Raw genomic sequence first — 22,240 nt, forward strand, 5'->3', positions numbered from 1 at the left:
CAGATTGACATATGCTCAGTTCTGCTGCCCAGGAGCCAAACTGAATGTCACAGGTTCCTGTTTCCCACTGGGTCTTCCAATGAGCAGTTTCTGTTGCTTTACCAAAAAAAACAAAAAACAAAAAAAAAAACAGAGACAGTCAAAATTCACCATACGATAGTTAGACAAGTCTTCACAGAGGGCCGTCTGTCTTTCTCTCTCCTGCAGGGCGTACGCTGTTGTAGGGCTAAAGGTCTCCTTTCATCAGGCTAAGGTCGAGTCCCTGGTTGGTGGCAGGTGGCCCTTCATACGGGCCTGTCCACGGCATATTGGCAGGGGCTCAGGTTGGAAGCTGCCGTCTGAACCGCTGGGTAGGTGAAGTTGGCATGCTGCTTGGCCTTCAGCCTCAAGCTGGCCAGACTAGAGTTGCACGTGTCCCTGTACATGTAGGGGCTGGCGGTGGAGGCATAAGGGCAGGCACTGGATGAAACGGCAGAGTTGAGGCTTGGGCTGTTGAGGTTGTTGATGTTTCCCAGGTTGTTGAGGCTGGATCCTGGCACGCCAGTCACTGCTGAGGGGACCATGGAGGAAGGCATGGTCATGGAAGCAATGGAACTGGGAGGGGAGAACATGGGCTGGGAGGACAGGGGGCTGACATTCATGGAGTTGAAGAAGGGGAAGCTCTTGGCTGACAGGGGGCTGGTAGCAAGCCCTTTGGTAGCCCAGTTGTTATACGAATAGCCGGAATACATGTCATCATAAGGCTGCATCAGTCCATTGAACTGAGCTCCAAAACTGTTCTTACAAAGCTCTGCCTGCTGGTTCCTTTCTCGTTTCCTCCACTTGGCTCTGCGGTTCTTAAACCAGACCTGCAAGGCAAGGGGAGAGGGGGAGGGTCATTCCAGTTATTAATGGGGAAGCCTCTGCCTTTGTCAGTCATCCCTCCTTGTACCAACATGGACGTCAGGACAACTGAGTACTGCTGGAAAAGGACAGGCTGAGGTGAGCGAGGAGCTTGTAACTAGGAGTGATTAGATAGAATTAACCAAAGAAAACTTTGGCTGAATAGCAGGAAAAGTTACTTAACAGGGGTGTGACGTTGTGCAGTCTATATGGTTTTATAAAAACTTGATAATAAGTCAATATAATGTAAGTGGGATAGTTTTAGAAAAATTTGACAATAAGTGAATATAATGCAACTGGGGTAGTCTTTGCACATTAGGTGGCAGCTCCCAAGGGGGTTTCTGTGATCCAACCCGTGTCAGTGGCGTAGTCGAGCAGGATCTGTGCACAGCTGATTGCTTTGAGATACTGGTAGTGATTTTAAGTGAGTTTTAAGTGTGGTGGCTGGAGAACAGACAAAGTGGTTACTGGTTTGTTATTTTCTGTTTGCTTATTTCGGGAAAGGGAATTAGGGACAGAAAAGGAAGCAAAATAAGTAAGAATGAAGATCAAAAGAAGCTAAAACTACACAAGTTGCAAATTGCCCAGAAAGACTGAACAATGGGCGCTGGGAATGTCTCTGTTAACTAAGAAGCCCCTGAGCTGAGTGCATCTCAGTTTCAGTGAACTGCAGATGGGTGTGGCCCAACCTCTGTCTGTGCTGAAGCTGACTGGAGTGTCTAACCTAGCAAAACAGGAGGGGAGGGGTGCCTGTTCTGGCAGGAGGGTGTTCTCTGTGGTATCCCAGCTCATCAAGTGCTGGTCTCAAAGGAAGACAAATGGAAATTGATGTACAATTTGCCTGGGAAAAGGCTGACCTGGAAAAAGAAAAGGCTGCCCACCAGCCTGGACTTAAGAGACAAAGCAAGTAAGACCCAGAAGCATGACCTGGCTGTAATGGAGTGGAAGAGGTGCACAGAGACATGTATCCTGGACCTGGAAGTTGGGGTCCTGGTGACTGCTGCGGTGGGAACAAACCCCAAGGACTCTAGCTGGAAGCAAACCCAACCTGAGTGAAAGGGGGGGGGGGATTTTGCCGGCCAGCGAAAGGTCTCTCATAGCTTGGAGCTGTGAGCCTACAGCTGGATCAGGGTCTCTTTCCCTTTTGGGGGACACAGGAGTGTCTGCCCCATAGGGGAGCCCAAAAAATGAATTTTAGGTATACTGCCTCCACCATGGTCAGTGTCCAAGTCTCTGGCAGTAAGTTCAGGAGGAGGGTGTGACGTTGTGCAGTCTATATGGTTTTATAAAAACTTGATAATAAGTCAATATAATGTAACTGGGATAGTTTTAGAAAAATTTGACAATAAGTGAATATAATGCAACTGGGGTATGCTTTGTGCAAAAGGTCTCTTGTAAGGTATCATTATGAGCTTTGTAATCTACTGAGTGTGATCATCCTATTTGTATAAATGTACCACTCTTGTATCTAAAACTAGAAATATAAAATATAACTCTGAGGGCCTATTGTAATTATGTAAAGTGTGGGCCATTAATGATGGTTTGGAATCTTGATGACTCCCATTAACAAGAACCATTGTCTGCAGATGACTGTGTTTACCTGTGAGTCTTCCTGTATATGTGTGTGCTGGCAAGTGAGTAATGAAGTCTTGCAGTGACATGTGATCATGTCACCTGAACTGGAATCCATCTTTAACCTGGTGCTTTTCCAGTGAGGGGGTGGTGGAAACCCAGAGGGACAAAGGGTTCCCGCCTTATGCAAAAGATATATAAAGGGGTGGAAGAGAACAGAGAGGGAGAGGAGCCATCATGAAGAATCCCCTAGCTACCACCTGAGCTGGAACAAGAGCTGTACCAGGGGAAAGAATTGTGCCCAGGCCTGGAAGGTGTCCAGTCTGAGAAAAACTTACTGAAGCATCTCTGAGGGTGAGATTATCTGTATTCAGTTTGATTAGGCATAGATTTGCGCATTTTATTTTATTTTGCTTGTGACTTACTTTGTTCTGTCTGTAACTACTTGGAACCACTTAAATCCTACTGTCTGTATTTAATAAAATCACTTTTTATTTAGTAATTTACTCAGAGTATGTATTAATACCTGGGGGAGCAAACAACGGTGCATATCTCTCTATCAGTGTTATAGAGGGCGAACAATTTGAGTTTGCTCTGCATAAGCTTTATGCAGGGTAAAACGGATTTATTTGGGTTTAGACCCCATTGGGAGTTGGGCATCTGAGTGCTAAAGACAAGCACACTTCTATGAGCTGTTTTCAGGTAAACTTGCAGCTTTGGGACAAGTGATTCAGACCCTGGGTTTGTGTCTGGAGCCAGACGGGAGTGTCTGGTTCAGCAAGACAGGGTGCTGGAGTCCTGAGCTGGCAGGGAAAACAGAAGCAGGGGTAGTCTTTGCACATCAGGTGGCAGCTCCAAGGGGGTTTCTGTGATCCAACCCGTCACAAGGGGTATGGTAGGCTGTGGCATGGTCTCCCAAAGGGAGCTGGTGGGAGCCCCCTCACATAGCCCCCCTAAAACCAGAACAGAGAACTGGAGCATGCAGTACAGGGAGAATCCTGGGACTGTGTAGGTGACCTAGCAGGTCCTTTCACATTCTAACGTCCATGATTTGCAGTATTAATGTAGTGCCGTACGTTTGTGTACATACCCTGTTTCCACAGCTATCAGAGAGAGACTGGACCCTATAGGACTGGAAAATTCAGCAGACTCCCTTGACATCCCCCTTCTGGTTTCTGTTAGTTTAGTCTGGTTCTCTGTCGCTAGTGGAGATCAGCTGGAGATTCCCCATGGGGATTTCCACCAGGGCAGGGGACCTCAAACTGGGCTGGACCACAACTTACTAGAGAGAGTGCCTCACAGACCCTCCCTGCACGGCCGTTTGCGATCATGTGACCCACCTTGCCTTCCATTCTTGATCACACAACAAATACAGCAGTTGCTTACATAGGAAAATATTAGGAAAATACTTTGTGTATTTTTAACTGTGATCTAGCAGCTAGGAGCCGGTATCGTATGACTTTGTAGATCTTCATAGACCAAGAGCAAGTGCTCTGAGGTGCATGGTTTGAGAACTGCTGCACTAGGGGAATTCACACTTCTTTTTGTCTGTATCTCAAAATCAGTTTGATTTTGTGTTATTAATCTTTTTTATTAATTAGAAGGTGATGAAAGATTAGTTTTGCTGGGATTCTTCAAAGACAAATAACAAATGTAAAAATAACCCCATAGGAAATAAATTCAAATGTTGACTGAAGACTATTAATGGGACACTGTCAAAAACCCTATTTGAAACTATTTTTTTCTTAAGTTACTAGTAATACCTCAGTTTAAAAATAAAATTAATTTTGCCATTGATGCACTTTGTTTTGTTTTGGCATTTCTGTCAGCTTGGATGGTGAAATGACTGGTCCGTTTCACTCCTGGGTTCTTATGTTGTAGCCCAGTGTAGTTGCTTAGTATGGATTTAAACCACTTGACAAGTTCCCTCTCTGAGAATCGTAATTCCACCGCTGCCTACTCCAAGCATTCAAAAATCATGAGTCAGAACCCAAAACATCATGTGTCTTAAATTATAATTTTGAAAAACTGTCACTTTGTTTTGTTTTTTGCCTGCCATCTGACTTCCCCCCCACCCCACCTTAGGGGGAAGCCACACACTTCCAACTTGTGTGGGATCATGTTGGGTTCAAAATTCAATCACAGAAATGCAACTTCCCTGTTTGCAAATACCACCTACCCTCTTGTATCCCTTGGGGCCATTCTAGCCCTCTCTACCTCTTCCCTAGCTAGACAGGGTAGGCAGCTGCCCCACACACATGCTTCCTTTTCTAGTATGTATGGAACTGGAGAAAGAGGGTCAGACTTCAGGGGAACCTAGTGTGATGTTTGTTTATACTGCTTAGGCCTGGTCCACACTACGCAAATTCAGCTACGTTAATAACGTAGCTGAATTCGAAGTACCTTAGTCCGAACTTACCGCGAGTCCAGACGCTGCAGGCAGGCTCCCCCGTCGATGCCGCATACTCCTCTCGCCGAGCTGGAGTACCGGCGTCGACGGCGAGCACTTCCGGGATCGATCCGGGATCGATTTATCGCGTCTAGACAAGACGCGATAAATTGATCCCAGAACATCGATTGCCTGCCGTCGGACCCGGAGGTAAGTGTAGACGTACCCTTAGAGTTCAGTAGTTCCCTCATATTGACCCTGAGAGAAGTGTAATCGGGTGCGGGTCACTTGCCAGGATTATCTGGTGTATCTCACTTAATCATTTCCCTGCTATTGCAGGGGCCTCAGACATTGGTGCACCTCGGTCCCTCCTGTTCTCTGCCTGTGGCACACAATAGTCTAGTCTCCTGTGGGCTGTAATACTTTGGTCTAATTTCGGTTGTTGGGTTTAGCATGTGGGTGGTAGAGGTGGCCTGTGATATATAGGCAGTCGGTAGCTGATCTGGGGGGCCCTTCTGGCCTTCAACTCTATGACTGTATTTAAGTTTGGGATGATACTGAGGGCTCAGAGATGGATGCTGGGGCTAGGCTGCTACCACACAAACTATACAGCCTCAGCATGTAACACTGGCCTCTCAGTCTGCTCAATATAGATCTCTTTCCTACAACTCTGGCTGTCTGCAGCATCCCCTTCAGTTTCCTACACGTCATGTTCTCTCACTCTGCCACCCATAGGCCTTTTCACCCTCAGTCTGCCTCCCGCTATCCACGTGTCCTTTGACTCCTAATATCGCTTCCTGTCCTGTTCCTTAGCTCCCTCTCTACTGTCCCTACTGCCCCATTCCAGCACCTCCACAGCTTCCTGGCTCTTGCCTGGCCTCACCTGGTGACTAGGGGTATGTCTACACTGCAGTTAGACACATGCGGCTGGCCCATGCCAGCTGACTCGGGCTCAGGCTAAGGGGCTGTTTAATTGTGGTGTAGACATGCAGGCTCGGGCCTGCGAGGTGGGAGGATCCCAGATCTTGGGATGCAGTCTGAGCAGGAAGTTCTACACCGCAATTAAACATCCCCTCAGCCTGAGCCGGTGTAAGCTGGTGCATACCCTAAAAGGCCACCATTTTCCCTCAGAGCATGGCTTCAGCCCCATTGGTAATCGTGAGAAATGGTGTCCATCTTTGCAGTGGGCAATCTCATACCCATACACACACTCACAAGGGGCATGTCAGCCAACTTGTTGAGGGCAGCATGCAATTCAGTCTCATTGACGGGTGACAGGGGCCCTTCCGGATAAGGGAACAGATTTGTGAGAGGAAGTCAGAAATGGGAAATTCATACAAACCCTTTTTAAAAAAAAAAAACCCTAACCACCTAAATGTCATGAGATTCACGCTAGAATCATGAGAGTTGGCAGGATTTCCCTTTAAAATGTGACACCCCTGCTTTTCTGGGAACTAATTCTCACCAGGACAGAGAAACCTGAAGCCTGCACCAGAGGAAAGGGCCACATCAGGACAGGAAGAGTAAAGAGGAGGGGGGACGGTAGGAAGGGAGGGGGATAGACAAGGGAAAGGCAGGAACATGGGGCATAGGCAGGGTAAGAGTCCAGGGGATGAGAACATACAGAGGGAGATGAAGCAGGGGCATGGATAAGGGTTGTGGTGTTAATCTGTAGTCCCAGCTGAGATCAGAGCCCTGCCATTACCTACACTTAGCAAGACAGGCCTGCCCCAAAGAGCTGGCAGTCCAAATAGACAAGCTAAAGGTTGAAGGGCAAGAATGAAGGCCTGGAGAGAAGTAACCAGCCCATGGTGGCACAACAGGCCAGTAACAGAGCAAGTTATAGAGCCCAGGTGTCCTGTCTCCCAGGCAGGGCTTAACGTGCATCTGGTGGAAAGGGGGTGCAGACCCACAAATGAAATTTCAGGTACATCTACACTATCGTGCAGTAGTGTAGACACTTCCTACAGTGACAGAAGGGGTTTTCCCGTCAATATAGTTAATCCGCCACTCCAAGAGGCAGTAGCTAGGTGGATGGAAAAGTTTGTCCAACATGCTAGCTGTGTCTACACCAGGGGCTAGGTTGGGCTAATTTTTAGGTGTAGACCCAGCCTTCTACAACTACAACTCCAGCCATGTCACTGAGAGGTGCACATGTCAGCCCGGGAAAACCCACACTGACTGGCTACATTCGCCATTGCCCCACCTCCTGGGCAAGAGCAGCCAATCAGAGCTGCTGCACCAAGCAGGCAGAGCTGACACATTCTTACAGGAGGGGAGCAGGGAGCAGAAATTGACCAGCAGCTCAGGATGGCTCCACTCCCCCATCTCCCAACCTCCTCTCCTCTCTGCAACATCCAGCCTGGGAAAGGAGAAAGAGGTGAAGAACCCCAGGAGGAGCAGAGATGAGGCTGGGAAGGAGAACTGAGGGGGAACTGGACAGAATTTGGAGGTTGGGAGGACAGACGTGCTGGGCATGGGACAGGTAGATGTGGGGATGAGAGCTCCTGCAGCGGCAGCCAAAATCCCCTTACCCAATACATTCAGGAGCACGGGAAACACTAAATGTGTCTGTCTCTCATACTCACGCTCTCACTCACAGAGCATGGGCAGGGGGAGTTCTGCAGTCAAAAAACAGACTGAAAAACACGGACTTTTTTTTTTTTAAAATCATGAGTTTTGGATCAATCTCCTGATTTTCTAGTGTCCGACTCATGATTGTTGAACCTTTGGGGCTGGCCTCTGCTCCTTCCCTCCTCCCCACTCCATCCCTGCAACACCTGGTCTGGGAAAGGGAACCCTGCTGCAGCCCCCACACTCCAGGCCTGTGAGATAGGGGTGAAGGGCTCCAGGGAGCTGCAGGAGGAGCGGAGATGAGGCTGATGGGGCAGCATTGATGTGGGACAGGAGGACAGGCAGATGTGATGTCACTTCCATTTGTGTAGGAAATGACAGACTGTCCCTCCCCACTTTTTCCAGCCTGCTGTCAGGCCCATGCCCTGGCCACTGGGCAATGCTGTCCCAAGGCAGAGGAAGCATTGAGACACAGTGAAATGGACAGGGAAGAGGAATGGGGGATGAGCACTGAGGAGGGGGGAACAAGGCCTGGGATAGGGATGAAGGCAAAAGAGGGGATTGGCAGTGGTGGGGGGACAGGGGATCAGGATGGTGAGGCGGAGCAAGAGGAATATTTCCTGAACTGAGTAACGGCTTCTCCTCTGTATTGGGTGAGATTTCTTCCCCAGGGCCCTCTGACCCTGAGCAGCCCAGGGAGACTTTTCTTCCCTGGGGGCCAGAGCACAGGAGAGATGTCTGTTTTTATATGGAACTGGTGGAAGGTGGGCAGTTCTCTGCCTGGGAAGGAGCCTGCCATCAAATCAATCATTCCCAAGGAAATCAAGTGAGATTTCCCTCTCAAACACCTGCCAGAATGATGGTTCTTGTGAACTTGCACTGAATCCAAGATGGCAGGCTGCAAGGTGTCTGCAGCTGGGGCCTGTTGGGCACTGAGAGCAAAGTTGGGTGGAATTGATGTGCTGGAGAAGCCTCTAGTGCCCTTGGCTCTCTGTTAAAGGCAGGTTCTGGGTTGGTCTGGTGGCTGGCTGCAGAGCTGGTCTCGGGACCCCTCCTCCCCCCAAGCTGTGGCTGTGGTCAGAGACTGTGGAGCGGGAGATTGGCAGCCATACCCGGACTCGTGCCTCGGTCAGGTTGGTCCAGACTGCTATCTCCTCCCTGGTGCTCATGTCTGGGTAGCGGTTCCTCTGGAAGGTGGCTTCCAGTTCCTGGAGCTGCTGGCTGGTAAAGTGAGTCCGCTGCCTCCGCTGCTTCTTCTTCAGGGAGCCGTCCTCGGGGTTGGAGTCATCGGTCTGGTTCTGCTGGGACTTCTCTGTGTCTGTGAAATGCAAAGGCAGGTAACCTGTCACAACGCAGCCCTGGGACTCCGGCACATGCCTCGGTCCCCAGGACAGCAACTTCCCCAAAGCTCAGTGGCTTGGGATGCAACTCTTTCTCATTACCCTGGTGCTACCTGCTCCAGGCTTCCGGCCTGCATCTCTGAGTCCCAGGACTCCAGGGCACCTCATTCCTGGTGCATGTAATCCAGGCACACATGAAAGTCACCTGCCTTCCCTCCCTAACGCAGCCAGCTGTGGTAACTATGTAGGGCTTCAGGAGCAGGCAGCATCCTATTAAACTAAACTCTTCTCTCATCAGCCCAGCCTTACAGCCCCACCCACCTCTAGGTGTAAGAGGAGCCAAAAATCTACTCCTTGTTTACACACAACTTTGCATTGGTTTAACTTAAAGTCTGTTTACACACAACTTGCACTGTTTTAAACTGACGGGTGGACTCTTGTTTCCATTTGAGTAGCTTATTGTACTGTAGCTTAAACCTGTTCCTAACTGACTTAGGCTAAATTGATATAAGCCTGGGTTGAATAGATTTGAAAGTGTTCACTTAGTGTTTCTTATGCTTGCTTAACTAAAGCAATTTTCAATCACACCGTTTAGCAAACCTGGTGCAATTTTACATCTAGTCAAGGCCCCAGAGACTACAAATAAAAAGTCCACAAATCAGGAAGAATGCCAAAGGAGAAAGAAAATGGACAAAGGAGTCGGTGGGAGCCACATGGGAGAAACGTTAGTCACATCATTTATTGCCATTCGGGAAAGCACCTGGGTACCGGGGTGATGGCTGCTGTATAAGAGCCAGGATAGAATAGAACTGTCAAGCCCTGGCTTGAGGGAACAGCAGAGACAAGAGGGGAGGGGAGCCAATCTGCCAGGATCACCAACTGAGGCTCCTACAGTAAGTGGAAGCCGCAGATGAAAGTAATGACTTTCCAGGATACTCCGTTCAATTTTACTTCGATTTAACAGGCACAAACATACATACATGATGGATATGACATCTTGGCCTCTCTTGAACTTTTGTCATGGAGAATGGCCAGGTTATGAAAGATTCCCCCACCCCATTGCCATGTCCCTTACAAGTGAATACTCTTTCCCCATTCTCTACTCAGTGGCCATCTAGAAATCCCTTCTATTGGATTTGTAGACTTCAGAATAATCCCTAGAGCAGCTCTTTTAGAAAAACATCCAGCCTTGATTTTAAAATTGTTAGTGATGGAGAATCCACCACAACCATTGGTAAATTGTTCCCATGGTTAATTACTCTCCCTGTTAAAAATTTACACCTTATTTCCTCTCTGAATTTGTCTAGCGTCAACTTCCAGCCATTGGATCGTGTCAGACCTTCCTCTGCTAGACTGCAGAGATCATTAGAAGTATCTACATGGAGAACAAATATTTAATAGACTGTAATCAAGTCACCCCTTTAACTTCCTCTTTGTTAAGCTAAATAGGTTGAGCTCCTTGAGTCTGTCACTATCAGGAAGTTTTCTAATTGTTTAGTCATTCTTGAGGCTCTTCTCTGAGCCCTCTAAAATTTATCAACATTCTTCTTGAATTATGGGCACCCGAACTGGATACAGTATTCCAGCAGTGGTTGCACCAGTGCCAAATATAGACGTAAAATAACCTCTCTGCTCCTACTCCAGATTCCCCTGTTTATGCATCCCAGGATCGCATTTACCCTTTTGGCCACAATGTCACATTGGGAGCTCATGTTCAGCTAATTATCCACCATGAACCCCAAATCTTTTTCAAAGTCACTGCTTCCCAGGACAGTGGCCTACATTCTTTAGTCCAAGATGTATACCTTTGCATTTAGCTGTAAACCCTAGTATTCCCACTCTGGATATCCAGTGAAGATAAATCAGTTAAAAAAACCAGAATATTTTCAAATTGTAAATCTCCTCTTTATATTCTATAGGTGCTTCATAACACAAGCCTTGAAGACAAAAACAACCCCAGCAGCCATATTCTTCCCTGCATTGAAGCCAGTGGGACTACGTGCCCTGTGAATCAGGACAGAATTTGAACACAAAATTGCCTCTGTTGAGAGACAACAGAGTGTTTTAATCGTGTGCAGGGATAATCCACCTCATAGAGTAACAGTGTGAGGAGGAAAAAGCAGCATGCATTAAAAATCTTCTAGTATGAGCAAAGATCTAGAGAGATCGCATAACCAATGAATGAGTATTGGAGAGTACTGGAACTCAGCAATCGCTAGTTAGACATATTTGATTTGGAGGGCACATTTTAAGAGGTTCAGTGCATGACACAGAGGGCACCAGAGGGGAAAGTTGATGGCAGAAGAACATGATGCAGAAAAAGAGGATCCTTGATGGACGAGGTGGTATCCTGGGTGGATCAAAAGGACAATCCATCCACCAAGAGATTAGCAGAGAGGATCATTCAGAATGGGCTACCATGGTTGCAAATCTCCAATAATGGAGAGGCCACATAAGAAGAAGATGAGCAATAAAGATAATATTCAGTTACAGGCTGGAGAATGATATTTTGGGGGTGGGGAATAAATAAATAAATAATCCTGGCTTTATCCCTTCTTTGATCTAGAGGCCTGGGGAAATGTGTTTAATTGAAAACCCAGTTTTCCACTGAAGTCCCTCCCCCCCGTTTTGTTTTTTAAATGGAAATTTTTCAACCAATCCTAACCATAACTGATCACAACACAATTGAACTGGGGGAGGAATCATAACAAAAACTAGTACTGACACTCAACTTCAGGTGGGGGGATTAAAAAAATTGATGCAAGTCCAAGCACAACAAACTTGGCAAAGATGTTACTTATCTATATAGAGCTATAGCGATCTGTCTAATCACACAGAAAAATAGGAAGGCAGGAAGAAATACAGTAAGATATAATGGCAAGGTAACAAAGGTTATTCAAATTCAATGGATATTCTTTAGAAAATGGGAATTCAGCCCTAGTGAAGCCAGCAGAATGGAGTATAATAACTATGGCTGGTAAAATATAAGAAAGAAATTAGGAAGGTTTAAGAATGAATTTGAAGGTTAAATAGCCAAAGATACGAACTGCTAACAAGAATTTCTTTAATTATAGCTGCAGCAGGAAACCTGTGAGAAAAATCAGTGGGTCTGTTGAATTAGTAGAGAGTAAAGTGAGCAATTAAGGAAGGTAAGGACACTGCAGAGAAATCAAATCATTTATTTGCAGGCTCTACCACTGAGGATGGTGGGGGGGAGAGAGGATAAGAGGGACTTATTAAGGAGCCCACTGGTCCAATAGATTCTCTTCTTGCATGGGAACTAAATTGGATGCTCCTCTCTTCTTCATTTAAAGAGCAAAAAGGCACATATAATGAAATGGAAAGGCAACTCATGTAAAATTGACCAAGGGAAATACCTTTTTACAAACTGCATATTTAGCCTGCGGAACTCCATGCCACAGGATATCACTGAAGTTAGTAGTGAGTCAAAAAAGGACTGGACACTTATCTGGATAAGCGGGAAAACACCTGCAGTTACATAATTAGGATATAATAAACACTTATGCATCATGTTATAAGCCAACCACTAACTGACAGAGTTTAGGAAGTTTATGCCATAATAGTTCATTAGTGGGTTCTTTGTCCCTTCCTCTGAAGTGTCTGGTTCTGGCTCTGTTAGAGATGGACTTCAGTCTGACTTGGCAGTTCCCATATTTCCATTCTCTCTTTGCTTATCCACTAAGAGAAGTTGTGCTTATGGTGCTATGCATATTCTTGTTGGCTGGTTATATGACAGTAGCACCTAACTAAATCAGGCCATTCTGCTAGGCCCAGTCCCTGTCCCAATCAGCTTCTGCTTTTACTAATCCCCGACCCTTTCCTGTGGTATCCCATTGCTGCACAAACAGTAGGGCCGTCTATATGCCATTGCTGTGAAAACCCGCCTCTAATTACTTTTGAGAGACACAATGGAGGGAAGTATCATTTAGGCTGCAAACAGCCTTTGTCAAGGAGCAAATCCATGGCCCAGGTTGGAGGAGCAATGTCTGGATGAGAGGGAATTAGCTGATGTGAATACAGCGTATTACTAGCGAAGTGAACTAGTACAGGAAGGAAGAGGAGTCCCATATCCAACCTGAACCTTCCAGGCAAATGTGTCTCAGTGTTAATGTGTGAACTGAGTGCTGGCAAAAGACACCGCATTGATCCCCTGGAATAGGGATGTTCTCTATTGATCAACAGCACAGGCAGTGGCAATACAGGCTTCCCTCATGCTGCCCCACCAGCCACCTCTTAAGGATGGGAGGTTAGTTCTCTCCATTGCCCATTTAACCCTTGGCCTCTCAGCTGCATTTAAGAAGAAGGGAGCATGTCAATAGGCATAGACAGCTGACCATTAGGAAGCCGAGTGAGACCCCCAAATATTCAACATAAACACCTAACCAAACATCAGCTCACGACAGCCAGACATGGTTTGGCAATGGAGGAAGGCTCCATGCCCCATCATCAAACCTCAGGCTCAGACAGCTTCTTCAGCTAATGTTGTTTGAGACTATGAAAAATGCTGAAGATGTGTATTCAAAAGGTGGAAATATGTAGTACCTAAAAATAGACCCACAGGAAACTGCTGTACCCTTGTGACACTCTAAGCACTGCTATAATTATCTAGATGTGGGGACACTGCCCATTTCCTGAGGGCTCTTTGGAAGCAGATGAATTTCTCTGGCCCCCATTGAGTTGATGCTCTTTGACAACAACACATGCTTTTAATGTGTATGTTACAGTTGTGGTTCCAATGGAGACTATACTCTTATTCCTCTGGTCTGAACCAATGTCATAGGAGAGGGACTCAGCCCTTGTTGGCCTCTGAACAGAATAAAAAGGGAATGATGGTAGATGCCATTTCTGAGCATGAAAGTAATGGTCGGACTATCCACAAGGGGACAATATTCAGTTTAAGCCTCATTCGTTTTGTTAGGTCTGAAACCCTTCAAAGAGAGAAGCACAGGTGTAAGAGCCTGCTTGTGAGAGTCAATGGCAAAACGCCACCAACTTCCAAAGGAATTGATGCTAAGGTAGTAATGACATGCCCCAATCTGCAGCCTTTGCTCAGAATGCCTACTGAGGGCAGGAGAAGCTTGCAATGCATGGGACATAGAGGGATGGTGTAGACATAGCACACTGCTCATGGGCTATATCATCCCTAGTCTCAGGAAATATCTGACTGTCACCATCTAAGCCCAAGGCATCATCACCTTTGAGCAGGGGTGCAAGACTGTCTGGGTAATTGTGTGGAACCCAAGGAGATAAGGGGAATCCTGGTCCTAATCTTACAAATCTCAGCACACGTCTGCAGAGCAGCATGCCCAGTGCCCTTGGTGCCCTGTTCGCAGTGCCCCACTCCCAGAGGACAGAAGCTCTGTACTACCAGCTAATGTTGCAAGTGGCTTCTGCATGGTGGTATAGTATTGCCAGGGGAGCACCATGCTTCAGGGAAAACACCTTCCTTCCCATTCTTGCTGGCCCTGGCTTCCCCTGTGTGGTGTTTGTAGGGAAGGATTTTCGGCATGGCAGAACCAAGAGAGGATCGTGCTGTGCAGTTGGAAAGGAAGTAGAGGGCACACTAAACACACACTGATTAAACCTCACAGCTGCCCAGGACACTGAAGCTTAAGAATTTAGTCCTATCTGGTAGCTGGGGCAACCAAGCCCCAGAACAGGTGAAGTGACTTGCCTGAAATCACAAAGCAAATCAGGAGCAGAATCCTGAATGGAAGTCCTGAATCCCCATCCCCAGTTCCAACCAGTACCCACAGCTGATTAGCTGCAACAGAGTGTGCATCTCCAAAGGCAGCAGGGTAGTCTTTGCACTGGGGAGAAGGTGCTCATCTGGCCAAGGTTTTTCAACTGAGGAGGAATGGAACTGGGCTCTTGCAAAGAGAGGGGCCAGCCAATTTAGAACAAGGTAGAGAAATGGTGACATCATGGGGAGGCAGCTACCAGGGATGAGGGTAAAGAGAGAGAAAGGTAACTGGAAACAACAATTTGAGTAGAAGAAAAACTAAGGCCAGGGGACAATAGGTTAGAAGAAAGGAGGGATTCAGACTGTCCAATATAAATTTGATTTTAGGACTGTTCTGTTCGTTATGCCAATGGCTGCAAACCAGAGAGAGTAAGTAATTAGCATGCTGAAAGAGCCTGCTCTGGGTATCTGCCCAGACCTCTAGCAGGGGTTGTGCACTCTGACAAACCCAAGATGATAAATGGCTTTTGTGGCTCCGATATAAACAATTTCCCTTTACACCGAGATTCTAGACTCCTTTGAAACGGGCTCCCGAGATTTAAAGCGTGGTCATGAAAAGGGGGTTGAAAGGCTCTGCCGGGAAACTGAATAGCGAGGTTTTGGCTACAAAGGAAGTATCAAGGTGCTAATGACAATTGGTAACACCTGGCCAGCACGTCGGGGAGGCATGGAGACACACCTCGCTGGGATGCTGGAGAGGATAGGTAGGTTGAGAGCACGGGCAGAGGGGAAGCAGGAGGTTTTCATCTCACTTAACCAATATTTGCACTTCAGTTTAAGGCTCAGCCAGCTCTGCCGTCTCTATCTAGGCGCTGCTTAGCTTTGATGATTGTGTGATTTCTCCCCCACCCCCCCTTATTTTCTACCCAAGGTCAAACAAACGGTGCTTAATGAAGATACCTTGGGCTAACTGCGCAGGCTGTTCAATTAGGGGGGATTACTTTAGGGGCACCAGCCAGAGACAGCTGGTCCCTTGGGAGGTGGGATTAGGAGAGAAGGAACCGTCTGGGCCAGTCAAGGCCCGCAGGAATTGCTATTCTATCGCGGAGGGAGCGCGGGATGGTGCCCATGGAAGGGAAAGCCCGGAGCCCTCGAGGGGGCAGATAGTTGGGGGTGGTGCATGTGGGGCCAGGGGCGCGGAAGGATCGGGGACCAGGGGGTGGGGAATGTCCCGGAGAGCAGAGAGTGGGATAAATGTGTTGTTTAGAGGCTGAGCTATTGCGGTGAGTTCTGCCACTTCTGTACAGCGCAGATTTGGTGCTAATGAAACATGGGGCAGAGCAAACAGCGCGCTGGCCGCTGGCTCTGCTCGTTGGCTACGTGGCACTCGCTGGAGTTGCAGTTAGGGGCACGGATCGCTTTGCACGGCGCTCTTCCACGGGTTCCCCGGTCCCCTGGCACTGGCCTGTGTAAACCGAGCCGGAGCAGCGAGAACTAAACAGGAAGCTGCTGACGCTCCAAAACCAGCTCTGGCCGATAAGGGATCGGTGCACTCTTACTGAAAACAACCAGATGGGTTACCTGGGAACCGTGCAGGGCTGGGGGAGGGGCTGTTCTCAAAGCTTTATTTCCAGGGTAAGGGGCAGAGCAGTTTACAGAGGCTGGATTCGTTCCGCTTCGGGTTTAGCCGGGTTGATTGGGGGGGGGGGGGGGGGAGTCCAGGAAAGTTTTAGTCCACAGGCTGCTGCCCCTGTTACATATCCCTGGGGGCTCAGAAAGCCCGTTTGTTGCAGGGAAAGCGCTGTTCAGCCGCTGCAGGAGCCGCCTGCCGGCGTTGGTGACTGAAGAGGCGAAGCGCTAGATCTGCGAGGGGCGCGTTACCTGCTGCTAGGGATGGAAGGGCCCGCCATGGCCACAGAAACCGGGCAGGGGCGCTCGGGGGAGCGGAGACAGGTGGGCCAGACCCGCGCTGATCTCTGCAAGTGTCTTTTGCTGACGCCTTTAACCGATCAGCCGGAACAGAATCTGGGCCCAGCAGGCGGAAGCGCCCCAGAGAAGATGCTTGGTTCAGTGTAAAGCTGCCTGTAACTTAGGCTGCTCCTGAGGGCGGGCCGCAGGCAGGGGAGTCTGGCAGAGTTTCCCCGGGGCTGAAGGCAGCAGGGAAAAGAAGGGCCCTGTGCAGCGGTGTGCATCCCGGTAGCGGCGGGGAGACGGGTACAGGTTTCTGCTCTATGGAGCTGCAGCTCGCTAGCTCAGAGGCTGCCGCGGAGCGCCCAGCTCTCTGGAGAGGGAGCGCTGCATCAGCTAGGGAGAGGGGGATCCGCCAGGACATGCGGGAGGCGCTGGATAGGGAAGGCAGCGATCAGGAGGAAGCATCCCTTCCTCAGTCACAGTTCAAAGTCCCACGAGTCTGGTCCCAGCGGCTCTACCGCTCCCCGCTCTGCCTGCAGCGGCGCTGGCCTGTTGGTGGCGCACATGTCCCAAACCGCAGGGAGTCCTACAGGCGGTGGAGGGGACAGGAGGGCGGTAGATTCCCAGGCAAGCTGGGAACCGACTCCTGCGCTCCCTCGCCTAACAAGAACCTGGCCACGTTCAGTGAAAAGCAGGCGAGGCATCTCCGGGTGCCCCGGAACACGGTGGAACTCACTGCCACAAGGTGAGGCTAAGAGACAGGTAGATGTGGGGTTGGACATTTACAACGGGTGAGATCGGCGACGGTTCCATTAGCCAGCGAGGATGCGGGAAAGCGGGTAAGGATAAATCCTTGTGGTTCAGGGAATGACCCGCCTGGCCTGGGTTTAGGAAGACAGGTTGATTTAATAATTAGCCGTTAGCAGAGCAGAAAGCGGTCCTGTGGGCAGAGCCCTACAACCTTCAGTCGGACCCCCCTAATTATAGCAAGCGGATGCGTCCGGCCCTCACCCCCTAGCTCTGCGCCTGGCAATCCGCTTCTAACCTGTCCCCGGCAGGCGCACTAGCTGAGGTGCCATCAGAGCAGGGCTGGGCCGCTGTCGGTGCGGTCCTGCGCCTCCACCAACTGTGCCCGAGGAAGCCGTGGCTGTTAACACCCCTGCCACCAATACTGACTGCGCCCCATTTTCAACGCAGCTGGTTCTCCTGCGACCGCGAGAGAATAGCGCCGGGCTGGGGGCTCTGCCTGCTGCAGCGCTCGATCCTAGACCTGATCGCTGACCCTGCAGCCAAGTATTTCCACTGGGGGCTGCTCCCGGGCCGGGCCCTCTCCTGCTCCCCCGCACTCCCCTCTCCAATCTGCAGGGCAAGCTGCAGCCCCCGGCCCTGGCTCGCCTTAGCCCCCTGCCTTCCCCAGCGGAGCCGGGCTCCAGCTCTGCTGTCGGGTGGCACAGCTCACCTGGCCGGTCTCAGCACAGGACGTGAGCGCTGAACCCTGAAGGATCCGAAGCCGGGTGTCTGCACGGAGCCGGGCCGGGAATTCGCGCTGCACTGCAGCTGCCCCCCACCTGTTGTCCCTTTGCCCCGCACACATCCAGGTTGGGGATAAAGGCGAGAGACTGGCAGCGTCAGTGAGAGCGGGGGGAGTTTTAACCCGGGTTCGGCGGGCGCAGAATCGAGCCCAGAAACTGAGCATTTCCTCCTCCCAGTTACTCTCCGCGCCAGATCCAGCCCTCGGCTCCCGATTAATTAACAAAGATCTCCTAGCCCCCCCCCCCCCCCCCAGTCCCTCGAACACGAGTATTTCATCAGGAAACTGCACGGAGGGGCAAAACTGACCGGATCGCGCAGTTCTCCGGGAAAGAGACCAAAGTCTGCAGGTGGGACCCGAAACAAGTTAGATTTGGGATGGGAAATGTCATTGGAAAGCAAAAAAGCGCGTGTGAAATCCCAGCACGGGCGAAAGGGAAACGGAGAAAGGAGAGGAAGCGAAGGAATAGCGCAGAATGGAAAACACCGGTATGAACGCCCAAAAAAATCGAAACCAGATTGAACTGGGACCTATGAAACCAGGACAATAACCAGGCGCTCGGACCCGGGATTAATAATTTGAAATCGACAAACAAACCCCAACAGGGGGGCGTGGAACAGGATTTAAACATAAACTGCGCGTGACGAACAATAAAAGCCCACTGCAAAAAATGAAAATCGGACAGCAGCGCAGAGAGGGGGCCCCGCGGGGGACGAAATGAAGCGGGTGTAGCCAGAGGCTGTTTTGTTTGGGTGTCTGGGGCGAGTGTGTGTGTCCAGAGCTGAGCTGGTTGTGTCTGCAATACGGGGGTATCTCTGGATCAGGCGGTGCAGGGATGTGTGGGCAGTGGATGGGGGGGGGGGGGTTGCTGGTGCAGTGTGTGTAGTTGGGGGCTGTGCGGGGCAGCAGGCAGGTGGAGCTGTTAGCTGAGTGTGGTGGATGTGGGCGCACTGGATGACACTGCCTGGCGCGCACACGCGTTTTGTATGGGGCACTTTGGTTTGCCTGTTGGGCGGTGCCCAGCGCGTGTGACTTTGTCCGAGGTTGCCCGCGTCTGTGTCGGTGGCCGTTTCACGCAGTGGACACGGGTGCGCTGTGAGCGCGGGTGACAGCGCGTTCCACTGCCCTGCGTGGGGGCGGGAGTGACAGCGTGAGGGGGGAGGGGGCTGCTCTGTCGGGTGCTGGGCTGCCTTTTGGGGCAGCGCCTATCGCGGTCCGCCTGGGAAGGAGAGCGCTGTAGGGCGCGGAGCTTGCAGCAGAGATTGGAACCTGGGCCTAGATCAAGTGGAAGCTGAACCTGGCAGCCGTTGCTAGCAGGGGGAGAGGGGGCGTCTCCCGGCCGCTTATTGCTGCTAAAGCCTCTGTAGCAAGGGTCCCCGGGACACTACAGGGTTACCTGAAGGAGGGGCTCTCCAGAGTGCTGCAGGGCTCGCTGCTCCAGCCCTATGGCCTGGCTGTGCCCGGTACCCAGATGTGCCTGCATCCAGGGCTGGCTCCAGGGTTTTTGCTGCCCCAAGCAGCCACCCCCCCCCCAAAAAAAACAACAACAAACAAACAAAAAAGCCGCGATCGCGATCTGCGGCACTTCGGCAGGAGGTCCTTCGCTCCAAACGGGAATGATGGACCCACTGCCGAATTGCCGCCGAAGAGCCGGACATGCCGCCCCTCTCTGGTGTGGCCGCCACAAGCACCTGCTTGGTAAGCTGGTACCTGGAGCCGGCCCTGTCTGCATCCCCAGTCGCTCCGGAACCGGCCCTGGGCGGTGCAAGCCATTTCCGGGTTCTGCTCTCTTGGCGGGGGGGGGGAATTCTCAGTCAGTGGGAACCTGGCCCTTGGCTTCCAAGGTAGTTGGATGGGGCCTTAAGTGCACAAAGAGCATTAAACCAAAAGTGGTCTGGGAGGTTTGACTGTAACTCCTTGGAGGAGCCTTTCCGCTGGGAGATTCTCCCTGGGTCTTCAATGCCCTTTTCCCCACTTCCAGCTTTGCTCCAACTCATTAATGGGGCTAAAACCGCAGCAGAGGAAGCAGCCAGCTGCGATGCCTCTGAAGGAAGCCATTCTCAGCCAGAGGGCCCCAGCACTGAGGAGAAGTCACACTACTTAGGGACAGCTGGACCTTCCCTCTGTCTATGGCTTAAACTGGGAACGGGTGTGTCTCTTCCCAGTTCCCAAAAGGGGGACCACCCACCCACAACACATGGTGGTGCCAGACCTTTTAAACAGACTTTGCATTTCTGTGGCCTTTCGTCTGCGGTCTAGCACCAGGGCACCCAGCAAGTCTGTGGCACAGCCCAGGTCTCCCGACTTCCCTGCTCTAGACACTGGACTGTGCTCCCTCCAAGGGCCCAATGCTGCTCTCACTGAAGTCAACTGCTAAACTCCTGGTGATGTGATTGGATCGGAAGGGAACAAGACATACTTTGGATCGGATGTGTTTTATACTTTCTGTAGGTCGCTGTGGGTCTATGGGAATGGCCGACTGAGATCTGGAGTGATGCTCTAATTAGAAAGCAAGGAAGTGCAGCGCCTCCCTGTGTGCTGCTAGGAATAGGATAATAAACTGTTCCATTCATAAGCTGGTTTCCTTTTCTCCCTTCCATCTCCCAAGCAGCTGCTTGATCTGCTCTCATCTCTCCTTCCCAGGACACAGGTGTGGGATCAGGACAGATCTGTAGCTGTCAGGCTCCTGACTAACCTTGTCATCAAAATCAGCATCCCCGAAACACGCCCACTGAGATGTTTGTAGCCTTTAGCCTGCTTTAATTCCTAGCAGAAATCGAACCCTCCAGCCTGTCTGCAACCTACACAGTCAGCTCTAGGAAACCATCATCTATCTGCAGGCTTACAAAGAAGACACCATGGCCCCTTGTTGTGTTAGTTGCCGAGTTTCTGGAGGAGGTAGAAGAGGGTGGAGCCTTTCAAGGAAGAGCCCAAGATCCAAATGTCAAGTGCTGGGGGTGTTTTTTATTGGGCCCACTTTTAGATTGCAATGATTTTGGCTAGGGACTGTCACTGACTCTGTTTATACAGCACCGAACACAATGAGGCCCGGACCTAGTAAAGGCATCTGCCCGGCACCCATTTAACCAGACAAGTGTCCCAGGAGCCTAAATCTCTAGCATCACGTTGAACTGATCCCTGGGGCAGTGACACAGCCAGTCTTCTTGCTAGAGAGTCTCCTAGCACTATCACCAAGGAGCATGCAAAACAGAGACATGTCCATTCAGTGCAGGTGCTATGTGGGAGAGCTCTGCCACCCCTTCTGGCCAGGCAGCAATGTCAGGGAGGGGAAGGGAAGGGTCTCAGGGGAAGAGCCTGCACTTACCACTATGGTCCTGCCCCTTGCAGCTGTGTTCGTGTTGAGGGGTCCCAGAATCCGAGAGGGACAGAGCAGGGCTGCGAGCTTCTGAGTCCGTCAGCAGGTTGAAATCCATCTGGCAGGAGTCGGTGGTGGGGGAGGAGGAGAGAGCTGCAGAAACAGGCACAGAGTGAGTGGGGAGGTAGAGCTCACATCATGCCCCCTCCCTACCCCTTCTGGGAAGGGACCAGCCAATTCAGGGCAGAGGAAGTTCTGCTAGGAAAAGTAAAGGAAACCTGCAGGAGCAGGACCCCAGCCCAATCTGGGTTTCCTGGCTGGGAAGTGGGCAAACTGGCCGCAGCCCTCACTAAACTCCACACTTAGCTGCCCTATAAATCAAAGATTATCTAATGGCACTTCTATTTGCAGCCTTCAGAGAAAGAGCCTCCAATTTATAGGTGACATTCAGACTGAAATAGCAACATTGGGAGCAGGCTGCGTAATGGAGATCTGAGGAAGTGGCCCTGTGGCCGGCCAAGTGCAGTTAGCACCTTCCCAAAACATCCAGCTCTCCCTCCTGTCCTCTTTCCTATCGTCCCCTGGTCTCCCTCGCCTTCTCCTTTGCTTCTTAACAAGCTGCTCCAGTCTAAATAATGTTACAGACACACACAAAAACAGGACTAGGGAGTCCCATAGAATCACTTCTAGGCATAACGCGAACACAGATACACAGGCATATATGCACAGACACACAGTAACAGAAGGACACAAACAAGAGGGCAGATACACGTGCACAAGTGCTGACACAGAGCTAGAATGTTACAAGTGAATGCCGTTCTTTTCGGTGACAGGCCAGACGCATCCAGATCCCTGTAAACCCTGCATTAGTATAAGAGTAAACACCCTTGGGTGACTGAGGACAAAGCAAGCTTGGTTCAGATGGCCCCTTACTTTTAACCTAAAAAGGTCTTAGCTTTTCCTTATGGCCCCCAGGTTCTTCTCTAATGGTGATTCTATGTGTCCATATGCTTCCCCTTCT

The 22,240-nt window shown here is 50.3% G+C and overlaps 1 protein-coding gene across 1 annotated transcript; it reads right to left on the reverse strand.

Annotated features, from left to right (window-relative positions):
• Positions 1 to 284: 284 nt before the first annotated feature.
• Positions 285 to 21,337, reverse strand: PITX3 (paired like homeodomain 3). Its single transcript, XM_065408145.1, has 3 exons — positions 21,229 to 21,337; positions 8,530 to 8,735; positions 285 to 848 (listed from the first exon to the last, which is right to left on the reverse strand). Exons 1-3 carry the CDS (start codon positions 21,335 to 21,337, stop codon positions 285 to 287), a joined length of 879 nt encoding a protein of 292 aa, XP_065264217.1.
• Positions 21,338 to 22,240: the final 903 nt, after the last annotated feature.

The sequence above is a fragment of the Emys orbicularis genome, chromosome 7, assembly GCF_028017835.1.
Source record: "Emys orbicularis isolate rEmyOrb1 chromosome 7, rEmyOrb1.hap1, whole genome shotgun sequence".
Taxonomy (NCBI): Eukaryota; Metazoa; Chordata; order Testudines; family Emydidae; genus Emys; species Emys orbicularis.